Raw genomic sequence first — 25,895 nt, 5'->3', positions numbered from 1 at the left:
AATCAGATAAGTCATAAATATACAATATCATCAAAAAATTATTTATACAGTAAGGATGTGAACCTCAAACAAAAAGAAAGTTATAATCATATTACTCTAAAACGAGAGGATTGGTTATACTAATTCCTCCTCCTCGCGCTCTCCCCTGCCTTGTGTCTCTTGGGGAAGCACGAGTTTGGGATGAGGATCATGGCCTTCGTGACCTTCTGCGGGATGAGGACGGGGGACCTGCGGCTGATCGCTAGGACTGTGCTGCCGAAAATTTTCTTGGAGAACCTCCATCTGCATGCATGCGAGGTGCTGAAAGGGAGGCGAGCTGTTGTGCTCACCACCTTGCCGAGGCTCATGGTGGAGGGATTCTTGAAGGAGTACTTAAAGGTGGGGGAGGTGGTGGGGGCGGAGCTGCAGGTGGTGAAGGGCTGCTACTTCACGGGGGTCATCTCTTGGCTTGACAAACAGAGAGCTCTCAGGGACATGGTCAAGGCCGGTGTGGCCATTGTGAACCTCTCCAACGTCCACCACCACCAACTCTCGGCCAAGGTTGGACCTGCATTTCTTTCGATTCCACGTTAGTCGATCAAAGATATGAGTTAAAAGTGATTGTTTTATTTTTCAGAAAATTTATGTCGTGAGAGAGGAGGAATCAAGGAGTGAGAGCAGCAAAATGCCGAGAAACAAGTACCCGAAGCCACTTGTGTTCCATGACGGAAGACTGGCTTTTCTCCCGACGCCATGCGAGATGATGGCGTTCTTCATGTGGATACCCGTGGCAATCCCTTTGGCCGTGTTCAGGATCGCGATGGGGATCGTTTTCCCTTATAAAATATCCATCTTCATCGCCGCCGTCACCGGAATCCGATTCCGGAGGGCCGGAGATGGGAAAGCGAACGGGGAGAAGAAGGGGGTGGTGTACGTGTGCACGCACCGGACGCTATTGGACCCGGTGATGCTGTGCTCGGCGCTGGAGAGGACGGTGCCGGCCGTGACGTACAGCCTGAGCCGGGTGTCGGAGGCGTTGGCGCCGATGCGGACTGTGCGGCTGACCCGGGACAGGGGACGAGACGCGGCGACGATGCGGCGGCTGCTGGCGGTGGAGGGGGGCCTGGCGGTGTGCCCGGAGGGGACTACGTGCCGGGAGCCGTACCTGCTGCGGTTCAGCCCGCTGTTCGCGGAGGTGGCGGAGGAGGTGGTGCCGGTGGCTCTGGACGCACGGGTGGGAATGCTGTACGCTACCAAGGCCTCCTCTTCTCAACCAAATGGAGGAGTTGGAGGAGATGCGGTGTGGTTGGACGGAGAAGCAAGTTCGTCGTGTCTTGATCCTGATCGGGAGAGGATCTAGGAAGGGGGGAAGAGGGAGATGAGGTTGAGAGAGATGGTCGGAGGTTTAGGTTTAGGCTGAGAGAGATGGTCGGATGGTCGGATGGTCGGAGGTTTAGGTTATCGCGAGAGAGATGTCGTGCGGAGGAAGGGCGGGATAAAGATTTAGGTTTGGAGGGAATTCACAGTGTGCAGATTTTGGCTTGTGGGGAAAAATTAAAATATTATTTGGGTTCATTAACATCGGATTTTAAAAACCGATGTTAAAATAGGTGTCTATTAACCAAAAAAAGGGCGCTCATAGACATCGCCTAAAAAACCGATGTCTATGAGCTAAAATCTGCGCTCATAGACACCGGTTTTTAGAAAAACCGGTGTAAAATACTCAAATACATCGGTTTTAGCCTAAAACTGTTGTTGTTCCACTGATGTCTATGAGCGATTTTGTTGTAGTGTTTACACAGAATTTAAATTCAACTTACAGTCGAAATGACCTGAGCAGATAATCTCAGGCTGCCAGCAGGGGCTGGTTTCCGTAACGCAGTAGAGCTGAGCGATAGGGCAGGTCTGCAGAGCGGTAGAACAAGTCTGCAGAGCGGCAGACCAGAACGGAAGACTAAGTCTGCAGAGCGGCAGGGCAGAGCAGTAGACCAGCGCTGTAGTGTGGAAGACCAGAATGGCAGAGCAGGTCTGCAGGGCAGCAGACCAAAGCAGCAGAACAGATCTGCAGAGCGGCAGGTCTGCAGAAAGGAAGACCAGGTCTGCAGAGCAGAATGACCAGGTCTGTTTGAGCAGGTCTGCAGAAAGGAAGACTAGGTCTGCAGAAAGGAAGACCAGGTCTGCAGAGCAGAATGACCAGGTTTGTTTGAGCAGGTCTGCAGAAAGGAAGATCAGGTCTGCAGAAAGGTCGGGCGAAAATTCTGACCGAGCAAGCTGATCGAGGCCTGCGAATAGCAGTTTCCTTGAAACAGATTCGCCCACCTCCGGCTGTGCTTCGAGGTTTACTCGGGTCGTCTGTTTCCTAGGATACAACGATCGACCGTGAACTCCACCAAGCACTGGTGGTCACGGTGAACTGAGTGACACCCGAATGCTACCACGGGCACTTTGTCGAGCAAGAGGTTCACGACAGAGGAGGGGAATGAGGAGGAGAGCTTCTTCTTTCTTCGCTGTGTTATCTGCATAACCTTTTGCCTGTGGTCGCAGTCTCCTTATATAGGAGCTCAAGACCAAAGGACAGCAGTAATGATCAATTAATGATCATTACTCAACGCCAGCTTTTCACTTGGCCGTTTTGATTCTGCATTAATCTTTCTTTAATGCATCCGTTACACAAGCAAAAAAAAATATATGTGGCAAAATGTTGGTTGTTTCGCTTGGGCAAATTTTGCCCCGACCGGTCCGGCATTCGTGTGCGCAGGTCGCGCTCGAGTCAACTTGGTTCAGTGCAATCCGGGCCCTGGATTTGCACCCCCCCTGCGCACCCACGCGTGAGAGAGAGTCTCTCCCAATGCATTTTTTCACATCCTCAATGTATGTGAATCAATATAAACCAACAAAGATGCCAAGAAACTCCCAATGTGGGACTAAAGTCCCATGCACAATAGAGCTTCTTCTCTTCCTCCTCTTCTCCATTCACACTTATTCAACAATCCCCCACATGAATAGAGATAGGGTATGTGATAGTATTCAGCAGTTGAGTCAAGTATAAGATAAGTAAGTTTTACCCTTTGAACCTTCCCTTTTGAAGATCTGGTTGTTTACTGGCTGATAGTAGACACGATGTCCTTGAACTATACTGTCGTCTGTGTAAGCAGTGACAAATCTCACCCAAGACTCTCCCTGATACAACTCAGTTCTCATGAGTGTGTTCGTTCTTAGCCATGAACACGCCTGGTTCTGTGAAAAGCTCTAAGAATTGTGCCTCCAATTCTCTTTTAAGCAGCCCCACTTCTTTCTCACATAGGTGATCCCTCAAGAGTTACCATCTACTCTTTTTGATCATTAAAAGTCCATCGGCTTATCCTGCTCTAGTCATTGTTTCATTGGGCTACCCCCCATAGTGTGTCTAGTCAGTGCAGATTAGTTGTCCCTTTGAACCTAGTTCTTGGGATCTCCAGTCATCATAGGTTGGGTGTCCTCTGCACTGATCACTGACAACGGCATCAAGCTCATTCCCTGTGATGAGCTTGCTACTAACTCTCGATTTAACCCCTTGGTTAGCGGATCCGCTAGGTTATCCTTTGACTTCCATAGTCAATAGTGATAACTCCCGTTGAGAGTAGTTGTCTAATGGTATTATGTCTACGACGTATATGTCTAGACTTACATTATACAGATGGCTTTGTGCCCGACTGATTGCTGATTGATTATCGCAATGTATGCAAATCGCCGGCACTAGTTTCGGCCATCATGGAATATCTTCTAAGAATTGTCGTAGCCATTCAGCCTCTTCACCACATTTGTCAAGAGCTACAAACTCAGATTCCATCGTGGATCTGGTTATTACGGGTTGCTTAGAAGATTTCCAGGAAATGGTTGCACCTGCTAGAGTGAAGACATATCCACTCGTAGACTTAGAGTCTTTTATATCAGATATCCAACTCGCATCGTTGTATCCTTTGATCACAGCAGGATATCTTATATAGTGCAGTCCATATTCACTAGTATACCTTAAGTATCTCAGTACTCTTGTTATCCCTTTCTAGTGCTCAACACCGAGATTACTCGTGTATCTACTCAGTTTCCTTACTGCGTAGGTCAAGTCAGGTCGTGTACAACTCATCAAGTACATCAGACTTCCAATTACTCGAGGGTACTCTATCTAAGAGATACTTTCACCTCGATTTTTTGATAGATGTTGACTCGTATCTATCGGCGTTCGTGCCAACGCAGTATCACCCTTGGTGAATTTCTCAAGAATCTTGTCCACGTAATGGGACTGACTAAGAACAAGTCCTTCTGTCGTTCTAAGAATTTTGATTCCTAGAATCACATCAGATAGGCTCATTTCTTTCATGTCAAATCTTGAGTTCAACATGTCTTTAGTGGATTTGATTATCTTATCATTACTCCCAATGATAAGTATGTCATCTACATAGAGGCACAAGATGACATAGTCACTCTCTGTGGCTCTCATGTAGACACATTTATCACATTCATTGATCTTGAATCCACAGTCCTTCATGGCATTATCAAATTTCTCATGCCACTGCTTTGGTGCTTGTTTCAAGCCATATAATGACTTCACCAATCTACAGACCTTATTTTCCTGTCCTGGCACAGAAAACCCCTCAGGTTGATCCATGTAGATTTCCTCTTCTAAATTCCCGTTTAGAAAGGCTATTTTTACATCCATTTGATGTATTTCGAGATTCCATAGAGCGGTAATAGCCAACAATGCTCTAATGGAAGTTATTCTCGACACCGGAGAGTATGTATCGAAATAATCAAGGTCATCTTGTTGTCGGTATCCTTTGATTACCAATCTGGCCTTGTTTTTATCGATTGTGCCATCCGACTTCATTTTCCTCTTGAAAATCCACTTTAACCTAGTGGTTTACTTACCGGAGGAAGATCCACGAGTTCCCAAGTGTGATTTTACAAGATAGAATCTATCTCAGATGCAATTGCCTCTCTCCAGTGAGGCCCAATAGACGAGCTTACTGCTTCTGAGTAACTCCGGGGCCCACTTTCCAGCATGAAAGTGATAAAATCCGATCCGTAGAATTTTTCTACCCGAGCTCTTTTACTCCGTCTAAGCTCAACCTCAATTGGTTCATCATCATTATCATCTTCTTCTCCTCCTTGTATTTCATTTGCCCGTTTTGAGGAGCTAGCATCCTCTCGGGTCTTATATGGAAACACATGCTCGAAGAACGAGGCATTTCTCGATTCGATTATCGAGTTCTTGTGTATCTCTGGTATGTGTGACTCATACACACAAAATCGATAGGCACTGCTGTTATGTGCATATCCAATAAATATACAATCAACAGTCTTTGGTCCTATCTTAATCCTTTTCAGATCAGGCACCAACACTTTGGCAAGACACCCTCCACATTCGTAAGTATTTGTAGGACGGTTGTCTTACATTCCACAACTCATAAGGGCTCTTATCTATTTTCTTTCGGTGTACCTTATTTAAAAGGTAATTAGCTGTTAACACAGCTTCCCCCTGTTAGTTGCTACTCGGAAAACCTAATGGTTCCACTGTACAAAAATTTTGTACAAAGGTCTGAACCTTTTCCTAGCTACCATGTGTTCTTTTAAATTAAACTTGGATCGCCTGCGGAACTTAACACGTTTGATCCAAAGTTTAATCTATTTGCTCTTTTAGGTTTAGACTCGGATCTCCTGCGGAACTTAACACGTTCGATCCAAATCACCTAAGTTATTAATTTCATTAAATATTAGTTTCCAAAATTGGCTTCCAGTACTGACGTGGCGAGGCACATGACCTTCTTGGATATGGGAACAACCACCACCGACTAGACAAAGCCTTTTAAGGAAAGTTAATATTTAATTTCCTTAAATAACTTTAGGTCAACCGAAAAGAACAATCAAATCACAAGGAAAAGAAAAAAAAAATAAAAGAACACAACATCGAAAATAAATTCGAAATACCAGAATCGCATGCCTCTTGTATTTGGTATTATTTCCAAAAATAACTAGTATGATGCGGAAAGGAAAAATACTAGTTATACCTTTTAGAAAGACCTCTTGATCTTCTACTGTATTCCTCTTTTAACCTCGGACGTTGTGTGGACAACGATCTTCCGAGATGAGAACCGCCAAGCACCTTATTCTTCCTTACAAGTTTTGGCCATCAAAACTTCTCCTAGGATGAAGAGGTTCGGCCACCACCACCATGCTCCAAGGGATGCTAGAAACAAAACTTTCTTTCTCTCCTTCTTCTTCTTCTTCTCTAAACTTGATCCGGCCACCATATGAATCTCCACAAGAAGGATGAGGTTCGGCCATCAAAGAGGAGAAAGGAGGAGAGTATGGCCGGCCACACCAAGGAAGAAAAAGAGGGAGAAAATAGAATAGAGTTGTTCGCAATGAAGCCTTCTCTACCTCCTCTTTTATAATCCTTGGTCTTGGCAAATAAGGAAAATTTAATAAAAACTTCCTTAATTCTTTTTCCATTGAAAAGGAAAATTTATTTAATTAAAAACAATTTTTCTTTTCAATTTACAATGGCCGACCACATCATAAAATTCCCAAGCAAATAAAATTTTAAACACAAATTAAAACTTCCTTATTTGCTTCCGGAAATTTATAAAAAATTTCTCCAATAATTTTTCCCTTCATGATTGGTTAATAAAAAGGAAATTTTATAAATTAAAATCTTTCTTTTAACATGTGGATAAAAAGAAAGTTATCTCTAAAAATTAAAATCTCTTTTAATATACAAATAAGGAAAGATATTAAATCTTTTCTTAATCTTTTGTAGAAACTAATAAAAGAGAATTTTTATTTTTTAAACTTTCTTTTAAATAATAAACATGATTAATAGGAAAGTTTTTACCAAAATTAAAATCAACCTTTTAATCTACAAATAAGGAAAGAGATTTAACTCTTCTCTTAATCTTTTGTAGAATCTTATAAAAGGAAAGATTTAAATTTTTAAACTCTCTTTTAAATAATGTTATCCACATAAGAAAAATTTTAAAAAATAAAAATCCTTTTATTTTAATTTGGGCCGGCCACACCAAGCTTGAACCCAAGCTAGGGCCAGCCACCTTGAAGCACCCATGAACCAAACTTTGGCCGGCCCTAGCTTGGTCTCCAAGCTAGCTTGGCCGGCCCCTATGGGATGGGTAAAAAGGTGTGGGTATAGTACTCTATAATTAAGAGGCTACGATAGGAACCGAGAGGAGGAATTGGTTTTGGTCTCCCGATAAAATTAAGCATCCCGTGTTCGCCCCGAATACACAACTTAATTTTATCAATAATAATTCATTCCACTAGAGAACTATTATTGAACTACCGCATCAATCCCAAATTACATTTTGGGCTCCTTCTTATTATGAGTGTGTTAGTCTCTCTGTGTTTAAGATAACAAATGCCCACTAATTAAGTAAGTTACTGACAACTCACTTAATTAATATCTAGCTCCAAGAGTAGTACCACTCAACTTCATCGTCATGTCGAACTAAGTCCACCTGCAGGGTTTAACATGACAATCCTTATGAGCTCCTTTTGGGGACATTCTCAACCTAGATCACTAGGACACAGTTTCCTTCTATAATCAACAACACATACTATAAGTGATATCATTTCCCAACTTATCGGGCTTATTGATTTATCGAACTAAATCTCACCCATTGATAAATTAAAGAAATAAATATCAAATATATGTGCTTGTTATTATATTAGGATTAAATGCCCACACTTCCATAATAACTGAGGTCTTTGTTCCTTCATAAAGTCAGTATAAAAGGAACGACCTCAAATGGTCCTACTCAATACACTCTAAGTGTACTAGTGTAATTATATAGTTAAGATAAACTAACACCTAATTACACTATGACCTTCCAATGGTTTGTTTCTTTCCATCTTGGTCGTGAGCTACTGTTTATAATTTATAAGGAACCGATAACATGATCTTCTGTGTGTGACACCACACACCATGTTATCTACAATATAAATTAATTGAGCAACTACATTTATCATAAATGTAGACATTTGACCAATGTGATTCTTATTTCTAGATAAATGTTTATACCAAAAGCTAGGCTTTTAGTATACATTCTAACAATCTCCCACTTATACTAAAAGACTAAGCTGCCATAACTGCTACCATACATCTGATTCCCAAACCTTCAACATGCCCATCAAAAGCTCTTGCCTTAAGGGCTTTAGTGAAAGAATTTTCTAGGTTATCACTTGATGCAATCTAGGCAACAACAACTTCTTCTCGTTTATACGATTTCTCGTATTGGGTGGTACTTGCGCTCTATTGCGTTTACTTGCCTTATAGACTTATGATTTCTTCGAGTTTGCTACTACACCACTATTATTACAATGAATTGTAATAATCTTTGGACAAACCAGAAATCATATCTAAGTCCATCTTGAGGTTATTGAGTCATTTAGCTTTTATGGCTACCTCAAAGGCTTGCCATATACTCAGCTTCTATGGTGGAGTCCAGAAAAACACCTATGCTTATCACTCTTCCATAGTTATGACTTTTCCTCCTAAAGTAAACACAAAACCCCGAGGTTGACTTATTATTGTCCCTATCTGATTGGAAGTCAAAATTCGTGCAACCCACAGGAACCAAATTAACTGCCTTGTAAGCTAGCATATAATCTCTAGTGCCTCTAAGGTACTTTAATATATGCTTTACTGCAGTCCAATGTCCTTGTCTAGGGTTACTTTGATATCTGTTAACTATGCCCTTGGCAAAATAGATTTCTGATCTCGTGTATAGCATATATTAGGCTGTCTAACTTTCGAAGCATAAAGAACTCCCTACATGTCCTCAATCTTCTTTGATGTTATCGGAGACATCTTTTTAGATAAAGACACTCCATGCTTAGGAAACCTTTCTTGGAGTTTTGCATGCTAAAACTGTTAGAGTGTATACTGAAAGCCTAAACTTTTGTAAACATTTATTTTGAATAAAGAATCACATTTGGTCAAATCGTCTACATTTGTTGTAGTTGTTCAAATAATTTATATTGTAGATAACATAGTATGTGGTGTCACATACAGAAGATGATGTTATCAGTACCTTATAAATTATAAACAGTAGCTCACGACAAAAATGGAAAGGAACAAACCATTGGAAGGTCGTAGTGTAATTAGGTATTAGTTTATCTTAACTATATAATTACACTAGTACACTTAGAGTGTATTGAGTAGGACCATTAGAGGTTGTTTTCTTTTATACTGACTTTATAAAGGAACAAAGACCTCAGTTATTATAGAAGTATGTGCTCTTAATCCTAATATAATAACAAGCACATATATTTGATATTTATTTCTTTAATTTATCAATGGGTGAGATTTAGTTCGATGAATCGATAAACCCGATAAGTTGGGAAATGATATTACTTATAGTGTGTGTTGTTGATTATAGAAGGAAACTGTGTCCTAGTAATCTAGGTTGATAATGTCCCCAAGATGAGCTCATAAAGATTGTCATGTTAAACCCTGCAAGTGAATTTAGTCCAACATGACGATAAGGTTGAGTGGTACTATTCTTGGATGAAGATATTAATTAAATGAGTTGTCAGTAACTCACTTAATTAGTGGACATTTGACATCTTAAACACAGGGAGACTAACACACTCATAATAAGAAGGAGCCCAAAAATGTAATTTGGGATTGGTGTGGTAGTTCAATAATAGTTCTCTAGTGGAATGAATTGTTATTGATAAAATTAAGTTGTGTGTTCGTGGCGAACACGGGATGCTTAATTTTATCGGGAGACCAAAACCAATTCCTCCTCTCGGTCCCTATCGTAGCCTCTTATTTATAGAGTACTATACCCACCTATACCCATCTTCTATACCCACCTAAAGGGAGCCGGCCAAGCTAGCTTGGGAATCAAGCTAGGGCCGGCCTAAGCATGGTTTATGGGTGGCCGTCCCTAGCTTGAACCCAAGCTAGAGGGGGCCGGCCCTAATGAAATTAAAAAGAATTTTAATTTTAAAATTTTCTTATGTGGAAGATATAATTTATTGGAGAGAATTAAAATTAAAATATCTCTTCTACAAAAGATTAAGAAAAGAGATTAGATCTCTTTCCTTATTTGTAGATAGGAAAGATATTTTATTTTTTCTCTTTGTAAATTATTCACATGTTGAAAAATTAAAATTATAGAAATTTCTTTTTATCAACCATGAAGGGATTTTAAAGGGAAATTTTATTTTTTAAAATTTCTGAAGACAAATAAAGAATTTTTAATTGTTGATTGAAAATTGTCTTATTTGCTCTCCATGAGGTGGTCGGCCATTATACAATTAATTAGGAAATTTTATTTAATTTTTCTTAATTAATTGTTGTCAAGGAAAATTAAGGAAATTTTATTATAATTAAATTTTCTTATTTACTAAAGCTAAGGAATATAAAAGAGGGGGTTGGGGTGCCTTCACAAGACACAACCTCTATTATTCTCTCTCTCTTTTCCTTGGTGTTGTGGCCGGCCAACCTCTCTCCCTCTCTTCCTCTTTGTGGTGGCCGAAACTTTTCCATTGCTTGGAGCTTTTGTGGTGGCCGGATACTACTTGGAGAAGAAGAAGAAGAAGGAGAGAAAGCTTGCATCCCTTGGAGTTTTGGTTGGTGTTTTCTCTTCATCCTTGGTGAAGCTCTTGATTTGGCCGAACCTAGCAAGGAGGAGAAGAAGGTGTGTTGGTGGTTTCTCATCTCGGAAGATCGTTGCCCACACAACGTCCGAGGTTAGAAGAGGAATACGGTAGAAGATCAAGAGGTTTTTCTAAAAGGTATAACTAGTATTTTTTTCCTTTCCGCATCATACTAGTTATTTTTGGAAATAATACCAAATACAAGAGGCATGTGATTCTAGTATTTCGAATATGTTTTTCGATATTGTGTTCTTTTGTTTTTTTTTTCTTGTGATTTAATTGTTCCTTTCGGTTAACCTAAAGTTATTTTAGGAAATTAAATATTAGCTTTCCTTAAAAGGTTTTGTCTAGTCGGTGGTGGTTGCTCCCATATCCAAGAAGGTCATGTGCCTCGCCACGTCAGTACTGGGAACCAATTTTGGAAATTAATATTTAATGGAATTAATAACTTAGGTGATTTGGATCAAACGTGTAAAGTTCCGCAGGAGATCCAAGTCAAAACCTAAAAGAACAAATAGATTAAGTTTTGGATCAAACGTGTTAAGTTCCGCAGGCGATCCAAAATTTAATTTAAAAGAACACATGGTAGCTAGGAAAAGGTTCAGACCTTTGTACAAAAATTTTGTACAGTGGAACCTTTAGGTTTTCCGAGTAGCAACAAAAAAAAACGAGCTTGTTATATAAAGCTTGAGATAAGCACAACATTCTTTTCTTGCGAACCTTGTTTCCAAGAATATGTGCTTATTTTCCTAAGTCATTTATAACGAATTGCTTGGACAATCATACCCTTACTTCCGATAACACCTTGATATTGTTTCCAACTATAAAAAATGTAATCTACGTATAGTACAAGAAATACCACCACGTTTCCATCACACCTTTTGTATACACAAGACTTATCCGGTTACTAAATAAATCCATAGGTCTGGATAACTTTGATAAACCGGATGTTCCAAGACCTTTGAAGCTTTTTCTCAGTCCATAGACTGATTGAGCTTGCACACAAGATGCTCTTAGCCCTTTGCAATGAACCCTTCTGGTTGCTTTATATGGATGTTTTCTTCAAGACTTCCATTAAGGAATGTTGTCTTGACATCCACTTGCCAAATAGATAAAAGAATCCAGATAGATTTAAGCATGGCTACCAATGAAAAAGTTTCCTTTTTCATCAAGCCTTGCTTTGAAAGTTTCTACCTTCCTGTCTATCCCTCTTTTCCTATTATAGACCTTTTTATACCCAAAGGCTTTTACACCATTTGGTGGTTCTACAAGCTTCCAGATTTTATTAGAATACATATATTCTAATTCTGTTATTCATTACTCTTTGCCAAGATGCTGCATCTTTATCTTGGAGTGCTTCATCATATGTCCGAGATCAGGTTCATGTCCTCCAGGGATCGAGTCCAAAAACTCTCCCAAAACATGAATCTTTTAGGTTTCCTAACAACACTCCCACTGTAGACACTTTCTGTAATTGTGTATCATTTGTGATACGTGTTGCAGTTTCTTGTGATATTTCATCTTGTACAGTTGGTACTAGGTTAGACATGTCCTTTATTATTTCCTTAAGAACAAATTTACTTATGGGCACGTGATTTATTACATAGTCCTTTTCTAAAAATCGGTCATTGATGCTAACAATGACCTTCTGATTTTTAAGACTATAATCCTACTTTCATTTCTCTAGGATAACCCACAAACAAGTGAATTCCTGTCCAACTTATCATTATCTCTCTTCAGCATATGTGCTAGACTACCCGAATCCGAATATGCTTCAAAATAGTCTTACGCTTATTCAGCAATTCTATATGAGTAGAGAGTTCTGACTTTGGAAGGTACTATATTCACTTCCGTTTCCAGAGTATATCCTTAAAATGAATTTGGTAATAACTCATCATCAATCTACTTATTTCCATAAGAGTTCTATACCTTCCTTTTTCTACACCATTCTGTTGGGGTGTACCAGGTGCAGTTAGTTGGGATTGAATCCCTACTTCTGATAAGTGACTCCTAAATTCTCCCAAGAGGTACTTGCCACTACGATCTCACCGTAGTATCTTGATACTTTTACTTTGACGTTTCTCCGCATCAACCTTGTACTCTTTGAACTAATCAAAGCACTTAGTCTTGCGGCACATTAAGTAAATGTATTTGTATCTTGAATAGTTGTCTATAAAATAGATGAAATATTTGATACTACCTCTTGTCTGGATAGTCATAGGATCACACAAATCAGAATGAAACAATTCCAACATATCTTTGGCTCCATACCCCTTAGACTTAAAAGCTTCTTGGTTATTTTTCCTTCCAAGTAAGACTCGCAGGTTGGAAAGATTTCCACTACCAATGAACCCAAAAGTTCATCAGCTACCAATGAATCCTACTCAAGTTAATATAACCTAGCCTTAGATGCCAAAGATATAATTGGTTCATTTCCAAAGGTTGCTTTCTCTTAAAGTTAGAAGATGTGTTATAACTTTTACAGCAGTGCTCATGTGGACGGTGTTTTTATTTTCATTTAGTTGTCGGGTTTCCTGGAACCCTGCAATGAATTGCGAACATGATTAATGGTATCTGTATCTACACTCCAGGTTCTGGTAGATAACACCACTAAACATGTTTCAACTAATGAATACGCCTATATTGTTCTTTAGTTCTAAAAAGACAGACTACCTTAATGTCCAAGTCCTATTTCCAATTTTTACAATCGGGACTACTAAGTCTTTTCTATAGTATAACAGCTAGGGAATTGACAAACATTTTAAATCCTAAGAATCACAAAAATATTTGGTCAAGATCAATTCCTTAAAATCCCCATGAATTTTGTATGCCACGATAGTGTGGACGTATACAAAATCAAAGAAGAGATTTTATCCATTAATTTTATTATCTCGTCAACTTTACTTTATGACGAATAAAATTAATAGTTGATCTTTCTTTGATCAAATATTTGGTCAAAACTTTTGAATTTAAAATAACATTGATTCCTCAAACAATATTATTTAAATTCTCCAACACCTCAAACACCGTGAATTTTGCATGCCACGATAGTGTGGACGTATACAAAATTAAACATTTATAAGAGGAGGGGTTTACCCATTAATTATCTTGTCAATAAATCTTTATGACAAATAAAATTACCTCAAACACCGTGAATTTTGTATGCCACGATAGTGTGGACGTATACAAAATCAAACATTTGTAAGAGGGCTTTTTAATTTTATTATCTTGTCAACTTATTTATTTGACAAATCAATAGTTGGTTTTCTTCGGTCACACAAATAATAGCAGTGACTCCGATGGGGAGGATACTATTAGACGTGCCTAAGTGTATACCATTACTTGACACTAAGTCCGTTAATAAGATTGTGTCCCTTCCGATGGGGAAGATCACACGCTCTTAATTAACTTCCTATAGTCATCCAAAATGGAAGTTTAAGCTAGTGATCCGCAAACAAGCTCATCCGATATGGAGGAAGGCACTCAGAGCCAACGCGCAAGCTCGTTGCATCACTTATAAACCAGTAATGGAGACCATGGAATTTATTTAAAAATAAATCCCTCTCCCACTTAATTATTTAAAGTGAGGAATTTTGACTATGCTAGCCTACTTAGCATGCATACTAACAAACACACACAACACAGCATAAAAAGCAATAAATAGAAAAACTAATTTTCAACTATTATGACTTTTATCTATTGTTGTCCTCCGTGTGTCGCCAACCTTAGTTGCTGCCATCTTTGGCCACCGCCACCGGGTCTAGTTGTCGCATCCATCTTGCTCCTTGTTCCGCTGCGCCTCTGATCCTCAAAAGGTTCCACGCCTTGCAAGATTCGATCCGCGACATAAATAGAATTTTACATTTTTCGATCCTATATTCCTCGAAGGAATGTACATGTAAACTAGATCGAACATAAAATAAAATTTACATCCATCGATCCTATATTCCATAAAAGGAATGTACATGTAACTAGATCAAAAATAAAATCCTAATAAAACTAAATACAGCTCTTGCTGTATTTTATAATACAATCATGCACACACAATAAAATGCCCTTGACATGTTCAAGGGTCCAATCACACACATAATAACTATAAGCCATAATAGTTGGATCCTGCATCCACAAAGTTAGCACATCCTACTATTAACCTGCCTAAATTATGTATGACATGTGCATAATTAAACTAATACCAAATACACAGAGGCAAAACCCTAGCTCTGATACCAATTGTTGGTTGCTACTCGGAAAACCTGATGGTTCTACTGTACAAAAATTTTGTACAAAGGTCTGAACCTTTTCCTAGCTACCATGTGTTCTTTTAAATTAAACTTGGATCGCCTGCGGAACTTAACACGTTTGATCCAAAGTTTAATCTATTTGTTCTTTTAGGTTTAGACTCGGATCTCCTGCGGAACTTAACACGTTCGATCTAAATCACCTAAGTTATTAATTTCATTAAATATTAGTTTCTAAAATTGGCTTCCAGTACTGACGTGGCGAGGCACATGACCTTCTTGGATATGGGAACAACCACCACCGACTAGACAAAGCCTTTTAAGGAAAGTTAATATTTAATTTCCTTAAATAACTTTAAGTCAACCGAAAAGAACAATCAAATCACAAGGAAAAGAAAAAAAATAAAAGAACACAACATCGAAAATAAATTCGAAATACTAGAATCGCATGCCTCTTATATTTGGTATTATTTCCAAAAATAACTAGTATGATGCGGAAAGGAAAAATACTAGTTATACCTTTTAGAAATACCTCTTGATCTTCTACCGTATTCCTCTTCTAACCTCCGACGTTGTGTGGGCAACGATCTTCTGAGATGAGAACCACCAAGCACCTTCTTCTTCCTTACAAGTTTCGGCCATCAAAACTTCTCCTAGGATGAAGAGGTTCGGCCACCACCACCATACTCCAAGGGATGCTAGAAACAAAACTTTCTTTCTCTCCTTCTTCTTCTTCTTCTCTAAACTTGATCCGGCCACCATATGAATCTCCACAAGAAGGATGAGGTTCGACCATCAAAGAGGAGAAAGGAGGAGAGGATGGCCGGCCACACCAAGGAAGAAAAAGAGGGAGAAAATAGAATAGAGTTGTTCGCAATGAAGCCTTCTCTATCCCCTCTTTTATAATCCTTGGTCTTGGCAAATAAGGAAAATTTAATAAAAACTTCCTTAATTCTTTTTCCATTGAAAAGGAAATTTTATTTAATTAAAAACAATTTTTCTTTTCAATTTACAATGGCCGGCCACACCATAAAATTTCCAAGCAAATAAAATTTTAAACACAAATTAAAACTTCCTTATTTGCTTCCGGAAATTTTTAAAAAATTTCTCCAATAATTTTTCCCTTCATGATTGGTTAATAAAAAGGAAATTTTATAAATTAAAATCTTTCTTTTAACATGTGGATAAAAAGAAAGTTATCTCTAAAAATTAAAATCTCTTTTAATCTATAAATAAGGAAAGATATTAAATCTTTTCTTAATCTTTTGTATAAACTAATAAAAGTGAATTTTTAATTTTTAAACTTTCTTTTAAATAATAAACATGATTAATAGGAAAGTTTTTACCAAAATTATAATCAACCTTTTAATTTACAAATAAGGAAAGAGATTTAACTCTTCTCTTAATCTTTTGTAGAATCTTATAAAAGGAAAGATTTAAATTTTTAAACTCTCTTTTAAATAATGTTATCCACATAAGAAAAATTTTAAAAAATAAAAATCCTTTTATTTTAATTTGGGCCGGCCACACCAAGCTTGAACCCAAGCTAGGGCCGGCCACCTTGAAGCACCCATGAACCAAACTTTGGTCGGCCCTAGCTTAGTCTCCAAGCTAGCTTGGCCGACCCCTATGGGATGGGTAAGAAGGTGGGTATAGATGGGTATAGTACTCTATAATTAAGAGGCTACGATAGGGACCGAGAGGAGGAATTGGTTTTGGTCTCCCGATAAAATTAAGCATCCCGTGTTCGCCCCCAACACACAACTTAATTTTATCAATAATAATTCATTCCACTAGAGAACTATTATTGAACTACCGCACTAATCCCAAATTACATTTTGGGCTCCTTCTTATTATGAGTGTGTTAGTCTCCCTGTGTTTAAGATAACAAATGTCCACTAATTAAGTAAGTTAATGACAACTCACTTAATTAATATCTAGCTCCAAGAGTAGTACCACTCAACTTCATCGTTATGTCGGACTAAGTCCACCTGCAGGGTTTAACATGACAATCCTTATGAGCTCCTCTTGGGGACATTCTCAACCTAGATCACTAGGACACAGTTTCCTTCTATAATCAACAACACACACTATAAGTGATATCATTTCCCAACTTATCGGGCTTATTGATTTATCGAACTAAATCTCACCCATTGATAAATTAAAGAAATAAATATCAAATATATGTGATTGTTATTATATTAGGATTAAGAGCACACACTTCCATAATAACTGAGGTCTTTGTTCCTTCATAAAGTCAGTATAAAAGGAACGACCTCAAATGGTCCTACTCAATACACTCTAAGTGTACTAGTGTAATTATATAGTTAAGATAAACTAACACCTAATTACACTACGACCTTCCAATGGTTTGTTCTTTTCCATCTTGGTCGTGAGCTACTGTTTATAATTTATAAGGAACCGATAACATGATCTTCTGTGTGTGACACCACACACCATGTTATCTACAATATAAATTAATTGAGCAACTACATTTATCATAAATGTAGACATTTGACCAATGTGATTCTTATTTCTAGATAAATGTTTATACCAAAAGCTAGGCTTTTAGTATACATTCTAACACCCCCCACATGGACTCTGGCAATCCAGAGCTCAATAGAAGAGCATTCATTATCTCCTTTAGAGTTCGATTCTTTCGCTCAGCAACTCCATTTTGCTGAGGAGTATAAGGAGTTGTTGTTTCGTGTCTGATCCAATGTTCAACACACAACTCAGCGAACAGTGACACATATTCACCACCTCGGTCACTTCGAACCACCTTAATTTTCCTATTAAATTGGTTTTCAACCTCATTCTTATAGAGAGCAAATTTCTCTATAGCTTCATCCTTACTTTTGAGAAGATACACATAACAATATTTTGTGTTATCATCTACAAAAGTGATGAAGTATTTATTATCACCACGTGTTGGTGTACCTTTTAGGTCGCACACATCAGTGTGGATTAGGTCAAGTGGTTCATTACTGTTGGTTGGTCCTAGGAAGATTGTACCGGCTCCACTGTACAAAAATTTTGTACAAGTGTCGAACCTTTCCAAAACAACCTATTGTGTTCTTTAGAAATTAAATTAGGAATTGCAAACGGAACTTAACATTATTGATTCGAAATTTAACTTATTTGTACTTAATGGTTTAGACTTGGATCGCAAGCGAAACTTAACACTATTGATTCGAATCAACCTAAGTTACAAATTCAATTAAATATCTATTTCGAAAATTGGTTCCCAGGACAAACATGGCGATGCACATGGCCTTCTTGGGTATGGGAGCATCCACCACTACCTCGACAAAACCTCTTAACGAAATTAAATATTTAATTTTCTAAAATAACATTAGGTTTAACCAAAAAGAACAATCGAATCACAAATTTGAAAAACAAAAAAAATGCAAATTCGAAACAAATTTGAAATTCTAGAATCATATGCCTCTTGTGTTTGGTATTTCCAAAAATAACTATACAAAGAAAACTAGTATGATGCGGAAAATAATTACTAGTTATACCTTTCTTTGTAAGCAAATAACCTCTTGATCTTCTACCGTATTCCTCTTCTAATCTCGTACGTTGTGTGGGCAACGATCTTCCGAGATGAAAACCACCCAAGCCCTTCTCCTTCCTCCTTGTAATTTTCGACCAAAACAAGAATCCTCCAAGGATGTAGAATTTTGGCTACCACCACCAAGCTCCAAGGGATACAAGAAACAAAGCCTCCTTTCTTTCCTTCTTCTCCTAGCTAGAACCAGCCACCATCAAAAGCTCCAAGAGAAAGATGAAACCGACCACTAAAGAAGAAGAGAAGAGGAGAGGGAGAACCTCTAGGGCCGGCCACACCAAGGAGGAAAAGAGAGGAAGAAATAGAATAGAGTTGTTCTCATGAAGGCACCTCTACCCCTCTTTTATAATCCTTGGTCTTGGTATATAAGGAAATTTAAATAAAAACTTCCTTAATTCTTTTGCCATGAAAAGAAAAATTTATCTAATTAAAAATAATTTCCTCTTCTCAATTGTAATGGCCTGCCACCTCTAATTTTCCATCAAGGAAAGTTTTTATTTACAAGAATTAAAACTTCCTAATTTGTTTCTGGAAATTTATAAAAAATTTCTCAATAATTTTTCCCTTCATGGTGGTTTGTAAAAAGGAAATTTTATAAATTAAAATCTTTCTTTTAAATATGTGGATGATTTCCAAAAAGGAAGGTTATCTCTAAAAATTAAAATCTCCTTTCAATCTACAAATAAGGAAAGATATCAAATCTTTTCTTAATTTTTTCTATAAACTTATAAAAGAGAATATTTAATTTTTAAACTCTCTTTTAAATCATGAACATGGTTAAAAAAGGAAAGTTTTCTCAAAATTAAAATCTACCTTTCAATCTACAAATAAGGAAAGATTTCAAATCTTTTCTTAATCTTTTGTAGAAAGATATAAAAGGAAAGATTTAAATTTTAAAATCTCTTTTAAAACCATGGAATCCACATAAGAAAAATTTATAAATAAAATCTTTTTTAATGTGATGTGGCCGGCCACATCATGCTTGGATTCCAAGCATTGGCCGGCCACCAACTTGGCTCAACCACTTGGTCTTGGCCGGCCCTAGCTTGGGTTCCAAGCTAGCTTAGCCGACCCCCATGGGTTGGGTAGAAAGGTGGGTATTGGTGGGTATAATTCTCTATATACAAGAGGCTATGATAGGGACCGAGAGGAGGAATTGGTTTTGGTCTCCCGATGAAATTAAGCTTCCCGTGTTCGCCCCGAACACACAACTTAACTTCATCAATAATAATTCATACCACTAAAGAATTATTATTGAACTACCGCACCAATCCCAAATTACATTTTGGGCTCCTTCTTATTATGAGTGTGTTAGTCTCCCTGCGTTTAAGATGTCGAATGCCCACTAATTAAATGAGTTACCGACAACTCACTTAATTAATATCTTAGTCCAAGAGTAGTACCACTCAACCTCATCGTCATGTCGGACTAAGTCCACCTGCAGGGTTTAACATGACAAACATTATAGCTACTCTTGGGGACATTCTCAACCTAGATTACTAGGACACAATTTCCTTCTATAATCAACAACACACACTATAAGTAATATCATTTCCCAACTTATCGGGCTTATTGATTTATCAAGCTAAATCTCACCCTTTGATAAATTAAAGAAATAAATATTAAATATATGTGTTTGTTATTATATTAGGATTAAGAGCACACACTTCCATAATAACTAAGGATTTGTTCTTTTATTAAGTCAGTATAAAAAGAACTTTCCTTAAATGGTCCTGCTCAATACACTTAGAGTGTACTAGTGTAATTTTTTAGTCAAGATAAACTAATACCTAATTACAGTACGACTATTCTAATGGTTTGTTCCTTTCCATCTTAGTCGTGAACTACTGTTTATAATTTATAAAGAACTGATAACACAATCTCCTGTGTGTGACACCACACACCGTGTTATCTACAATATAAATTAATTGAACGACTACACTCAGTATATATAAATGTAGACACTTGACCAATGTGATTCTTATTTCTAAATAAATGTTTATACAAAAGCTAGACTTTTAGTATATACTCTAACAATTACTTCTTTCAATATGTTAAAAGGATGACCTTGTCATTTTCGCTTCAACACAAATCTCACACTTGTGTTTTGGGCCAAGGTGGAATGTAGGTATGCTTTGCATATTAATTAATCTACGCAATACATCGTAGTTAACATGTCCTAGTCTACCATGCCACAAACATGAAGACTCAACCATATAAGTGGAAGAGCTTTCAGTTTTATTTATCTTAGGCTTAATCGCCATTACATTGAGTTTAAACAACCCATTAGATACATAGCCCCTTCCTACAAACACTTCATTCTTGGACAATACAACTCTGTCCGACTCAAAGACAATGCGAAATCCATGCTTGCTTAATAGTGATCTGGACACTAGATTCTTTCAAATCTCCGGAACATACAGCACATTATTCAGAGTGAGATCCTTGCCCGAGGTCATCTTCAGCACCACTTTTCCTTGGCCCACGATGTCCGAGATTACTGAGTTCCCCATGAACAGTTTGTCTCCAGTGACTTCCTCGAAGTTGTGGAGCAGCTCCTTGTTGTAACACACATGTCTGGTGGCTCCAGTATCGATCCACCATTGTCGCGGGTTTGAACCAATCAGGTTCAACTCAGAGACCACAGCGCAGAAGTTATCCATTTCTGGTCCCTCGTTCAGGTTGGCCTCTTGCTTCTTCTTTGGCTTTCTGCACTCCGAAGATTTGTGACCCACTTTGTCACAGTTGAAGCACTTCGCAGAGAACTTCTTCTTGCTGATGCCTCCTTTGGGTCCCATCTTGGAAGAATTGGGGTTCTTCCATTTCGAGCTTTGACCGTGCTCGATCACGTTGGCTTTCACAGTAGCCGGAGAGAACAGTTTCCTCTCTGAACTCTTGTTGTCTTCTTCGATGCGAAGTCGAACAATGAGTTCCTCCACATTCATCTCCTTCCGCTTGTGCTTCAGGAAGTTCTTGAAGTCCTTCCAGCCTGGAGGCAGCTTCTCAATGATAGCAGCCACCTGGAAGGTTTCACTCAGAACCATCCCTTCTGAGTAGATCTCGTGCAAGATCACCTGAAGCTCATGGACTTGGCTAATCACCGTCTTGGAGGCAACCATCTTGTAGTCCAGGAATCGACCCACGATGAACTTCTTTGCCCCTGCATCCTCCGTCTTGTATTTCTTGTCCAGGGACTCCCACAACTCCTTAGCCATTCTCTTCATGCTATACACAGCGTACAGCGAGTCGACAAGGCAGTTGAGGATGTAGTTTCGGCAAAGGAACTCAGAATGAGTCCATGCCTCCACTGTACTGATGGTTTGCGCATCAGCATCCTCAGCTCGCTTGGGAGGGTCCTCGTTCAAGAACTGAGCCAGATTGAGCGTGGTCAGGTAGAAGAGCATCTTCTGCTGCCACCTCTTGAAGTTCAGTCCATTGAACTTCTCTGGCTTTTCCCCATGACTGATTGACACAGTTCCAATCAGGGCGGAGAGGGCATGCACTTGTTGAGTCTGTTGCACCTCAACATTCTGTTTCGTGGCCATCTCAACAGAATCTAATCTGTTTCAAGATTGTTAGACACAAACATTCTAATGCCGGAGATTTATGGGTACTTAGTTGAATTTAAAATTTACACAGAATTTAAATTCAACTTACAGTCGAAATGACCTGAGCAGATAATCTCAGGCTGCTAGCAGAGGCTGGTTTCTGTAACGCAGCAGAGCTGAGCGACAAGGCAGGTCTGCAGAGCTGTAGAGAAGGTCTGCAGAGCGGCAGACCAGAGCGGAAGACTAAGTCTGTAGAGCGAAAGACTAAGTCTGCAGATCGGAAGACCAAGGCAGGTCTGCAGAGCAGCAGACCAGAGCGGCAGGGCAGAGCAGCAGACCAGTGCTGCAGTGCGGAAGACTAGGGGACTTACTCTCCAATCAGGGACCAAGGGCCCCAGCTCCCCAATCAGATGTGTTATAGGCTCTGCACCCTTCGTCATGAGGCTCTGCATCCTCTTACTGCTATAGGCTCTGCACCCTTTACCATGTGACTCTGCATCCTCTTACTGCTACAGGCTCTGCACCCTTCACCATGAGGTTCTGCATCCTTTTACTGCTATGGGCGCTTCACTCTATTATTACTATATGCTTTGTATTCTCCACCTGTTTTGCATCCTTTTATGTCTACAGGCTTTGCTCCCTTCACCGCGGTGCTCTGCTTCCTTCTATTGCTACGGACTCTGCTCCCTTATATGACTATGGGCTTCACTCCCTTTGACGGTCATGACTCAGATTATTTTTCTCCCTGACTCCACTGACATTTGGGGGGTAGGGGATCGACACTATTTCGCTCACCGACTTCATGGGCATTTGGGAGTCAAGGGATCCAGTCAGATCCTTAGCCGGTTGACACCACTTCGTAATCAGGTATGATAAAGACTCTGCCCTCTTATATTGCTACGGGCTCCGCTTCTATGGACTTCATGGCTTATCTTCCCCCTTTTTCGGGGTCGAGCTATCGTCACCGGTCTCAGACCGGAATATAGCCACTGGGCTCGGACCAAAGTATCGCTATTAATCTCAGATGGGAGTATCATCAACGATCTTCCGATTAAGCTTCCAGAACAATTCTTAGTTGAGCTTCCAGATCAAGTCCTGGTCAGATCTCCAGATCAATTCATAGTCATGTACCCATATCAAGTACTAGTCAGGCCTCCAGAACATTTCCTGGTCAAGCCTCCAGAGCATCAGAAATATTAATCTGATTAAGAGATGAAAAGACATGGGATGCATTTTTGTATCTTTTTCACTTAAACCTTATCCATTATCATTAATTCAAATGATTAATCTGATTAATTATTTACTTAATTTATTATAAATATTAATTAATTAATATTAGAATCATGATTAATTTTTAAATCAATCAATTTTTCAATTAATAAAATTAATTATAATTTCATACCTCTCAATAATTCTCTATATTTGAATGAGCGTTCATAAAATTTCAATCCAACTCATATATGAATCTGATTATATCAAATTAATTTTTCATTAGACATTGATTTTCTATAAATTTAGAAAATTAATTAATGACAGTCTTTTCATAAATAGTCCTCTCTATTTTTATTTAATTTATTTATCAACAAAATCCATTTTCCAACTGTTTTAACTAAGTCAACGCCGTCGGTGCACTAGTACGGTTGACTTTGGTTGAGGCGCAGCTCTCCTCCCCCAAAACTCATCCTCTCGGAAGAAGTTCGGAGTTGTGCTCTTTTCCAGCGCAGGGTTTCTTGAAGGAAGCGCAGCTGTTAGACACTCCACGAAGGATTTCATCTGCCTTAATCCTTCCTCTGCAAACTCGGCTTCGCCCAACAGTCTAACGATTGCGCTGCCAACGATCACTCCGTCGGCTCCCCACGAACAGATCTGCAAAATCCATGCCATCAGTGTCAACGATGGACGAGAACTTATCATCCAGCCCAATAATGCATTCGAGTCCCTGACCTGTCGGACGTGCTGTGGTTTTGATACTCCAAACCCTACTGCAACAGGCTTCTCGGATGCCTGCAGTGACAAAGTTTGAACTATCAATTTAGTTTTTCTTTATATATATATAATAGAGAGTAATTGGCCTCGTCCTCTTACCCTTTTGATATCCCTGAGAAGATACTGCACTTGGCTGTTCACCGTAGGACGAGCACCAGTAACTCCAGCCGAGCTTACAAGGTACAGGAATCCTCCTGAAGCATCCGCAATGGCCTCCATTTTCTTCCTTGGAGTGGTAGGTGTGGTGAGCAGAACCTTAATTTGCACATCAGGAAAACGATTTGGGCAGTTAAGAACTTGAGCACGGTTTCAAGAAGTATGAATTTGAGATCGTGAGAACCTACCATATCAATGTTTTTCTTAAGAGCTTCTTCCCTCAGAGTGGCACTCTCTTCGAAAGGAAGGTCTGGCACAATAAGCCCTGAAGAACAACAACACTTGTTTAATGAGTGCTGTGCATTTACCATCATGAAAAAAGAAGAAGAACAGTGAAAGTAAACATCATGCCTTGTGCACCAGCATCTTCCAGTGCAGCCAAGAACCATTCGCTCTTGTAGCTTAATATCATATTGTAGTAGGAGAATACCACAATTGGGCAAGAGATCTGTGGGACGACCTGAAAAGGATTGCCAGTTTAAAAGCTCTGCAAAATGAAATGTCTGTCTGAAATTCCTGAGACAGTACTGCTTTGCATGCATTACCTCCTTCAACATGGAGATGACTGCCTTGGGACTGGTCTTGTTAGCCAACGCCCTCTTATGGGATGCCTACAGAAAGCATTCAGTCAATGAAAGGTTTCAAGAATCAATTTTCAAAGGATTAATTAATTAATTAATTAATTAATTAAGAACCTGAATGACCGGTCCATCCAGCACAGGGTCACTGAATGGCAGCCCCAACTCAATCAGATCAGCACCACAGCGGCTCAGCATCTTCAAAGCCTTTGCTGTCGTTGATAGATCAGGATCTCCAGCAGTGATGTACGGAATAAACGCAACCTGAACGCCATTTAAAGTATTAAAAAGTTGTTCCCAATTTTTACCTTTTATAACAAGGAAATAGATTACCTTTTCCTGTCTTTTCAAGGCGGAGAAGGTTTCAGCGATGCTTGATGCTTGAGCTCTGAGCCTGAGAGAAGATTTTGGATGTAGGATCCTTGGAACAGAGTAGAATGTGGAAGTAGAAGAAGAAAGCTTCAATCTGTTGCCAGCAACAATCATAGTTGCAGAAGCCATGATTATGACTAAGTTCTTTTCTTTTGCTCTGAGATTGGATTGCTTCTTCTGCAGGGTGTTTCGATTAGAGCTACAAGGCAGTATTTGTAGGGCTCAAATGAGCACGTGGTTCACGATTAGATTGAAAGAGTGAATGGGTCAAACACACAAAGGATTTAAGAGACAGTTTGCAAGAAAATGACTCGATTGGATGCAGTTTACTTGAATGGATTTTTGCTGTTGATAGAGATTATAAAATCATGTATCACATTTTATTGAACTTAATAATGTACTATTTAAGTTCTAAATGGACTGAAACAATAGCATCCCCACTATAGGATGTTTTTAGTCGGTGAAATAATAAATTTGGGATGTTGACAAGGAGATATAATTTTCTTTTTAAAGAATCAGATTGATCATTTTAAAAATTAATTAGTTGGAAGGGTTAGAAAACTGCATTTTCAAAAACGAAAACAAGAAAATTGACCGAACATTAACAGCTTTTGTTTCGAACTGTTGCAAACACCCTCACACATGCTGACTTCAAATGACTTTTATTTTATTTGTATTTATTTTCTCCTGTGTATTTATTTTTAATCTTATAAAAGATAATTATTCTATTTTAAATGTCACTTATTAGTTATAACCCGTAAAATAAAAATATGAGAAAATCAAAATAGTTTTTTCCTTCCTCTTA

At 38.7% G+C, this 25,895-nt stretch overlaps 2 protein-coding genes across 2 annotated transcripts; one reads left to right on the top strand and one right to left on the bottom strand.

Annotated features, from left to right (window-relative positions):
* The first annotated feature begins 180 nt into the window (after window positions 1–180).
* LOC122013708 (glycerol-3-phosphate acyltransferase 1-like) lies at window positions 181–22,716 on the top strand. Its single transcript, XM_042569942.1, has 5 exons — window positions 181–540; window positions 617–1,265; window positions 22,128–22,292; window positions 22,514–22,535; window positions 22,629–22,716. Exons 1-5 carry the CDS (start codon window positions 181–183, stop codon window positions 22,714–22,716), a joined length of 1,284 nt encoding a protein of 427 aa, XP_042425876.1.
* A 728-nt stretch (window positions 22,717–23,444) lies between these two features.
* LOC122015646 (tryptophan synthase alpha chain-like) lies at window positions 23,445–25,270 on the bottom strand. Its single transcript, XM_042572644.1, has 8 exons — window positions 25,052–25,270; window positions 24,836–24,982; window positions 24,686–24,751; window positions 24,492–24,600; window positions 24,329–24,405; window positions 24,084–24,239; window positions 23,943–24,002; window positions 23,445–23,864 (listed from the first exon to the last, which is right to left on the bottom strand). The coding sequence occupies exons 1-8, from the start codon at window positions 25,217–25,219 to the stop codon at window positions 23,613–23,615; spliced, it is 1,035 nt and encodes a 344-aa protein (XP_042428578.1). The 5' UTR covers window positions 25,220–25,270; the 3' UTR covers window positions 23,445–23,612.
* Between the last annotated feature and the right edge of the window lie 625 nt (window positions 25,271–25,895).

Source organism: Zingiber officinale, chromosome 8B (genome assembly GCF_018446385.1).
Source record: "Zingiber officinale cultivar Zhangliang chromosome 8B, Zo_v1.1, whole genome shotgun sequence".
Taxonomy (NCBI): Eukaryota; Viridiplantae; Streptophyta; class Magnoliopsida; order Zingiberales; family Zingiberaceae; genus Zingiber; species Zingiber officinale.
Note: the sequence above shows the minus strand (reverse complement) of the source record. Positions and strands in the feature narration are given on the sequence as shown.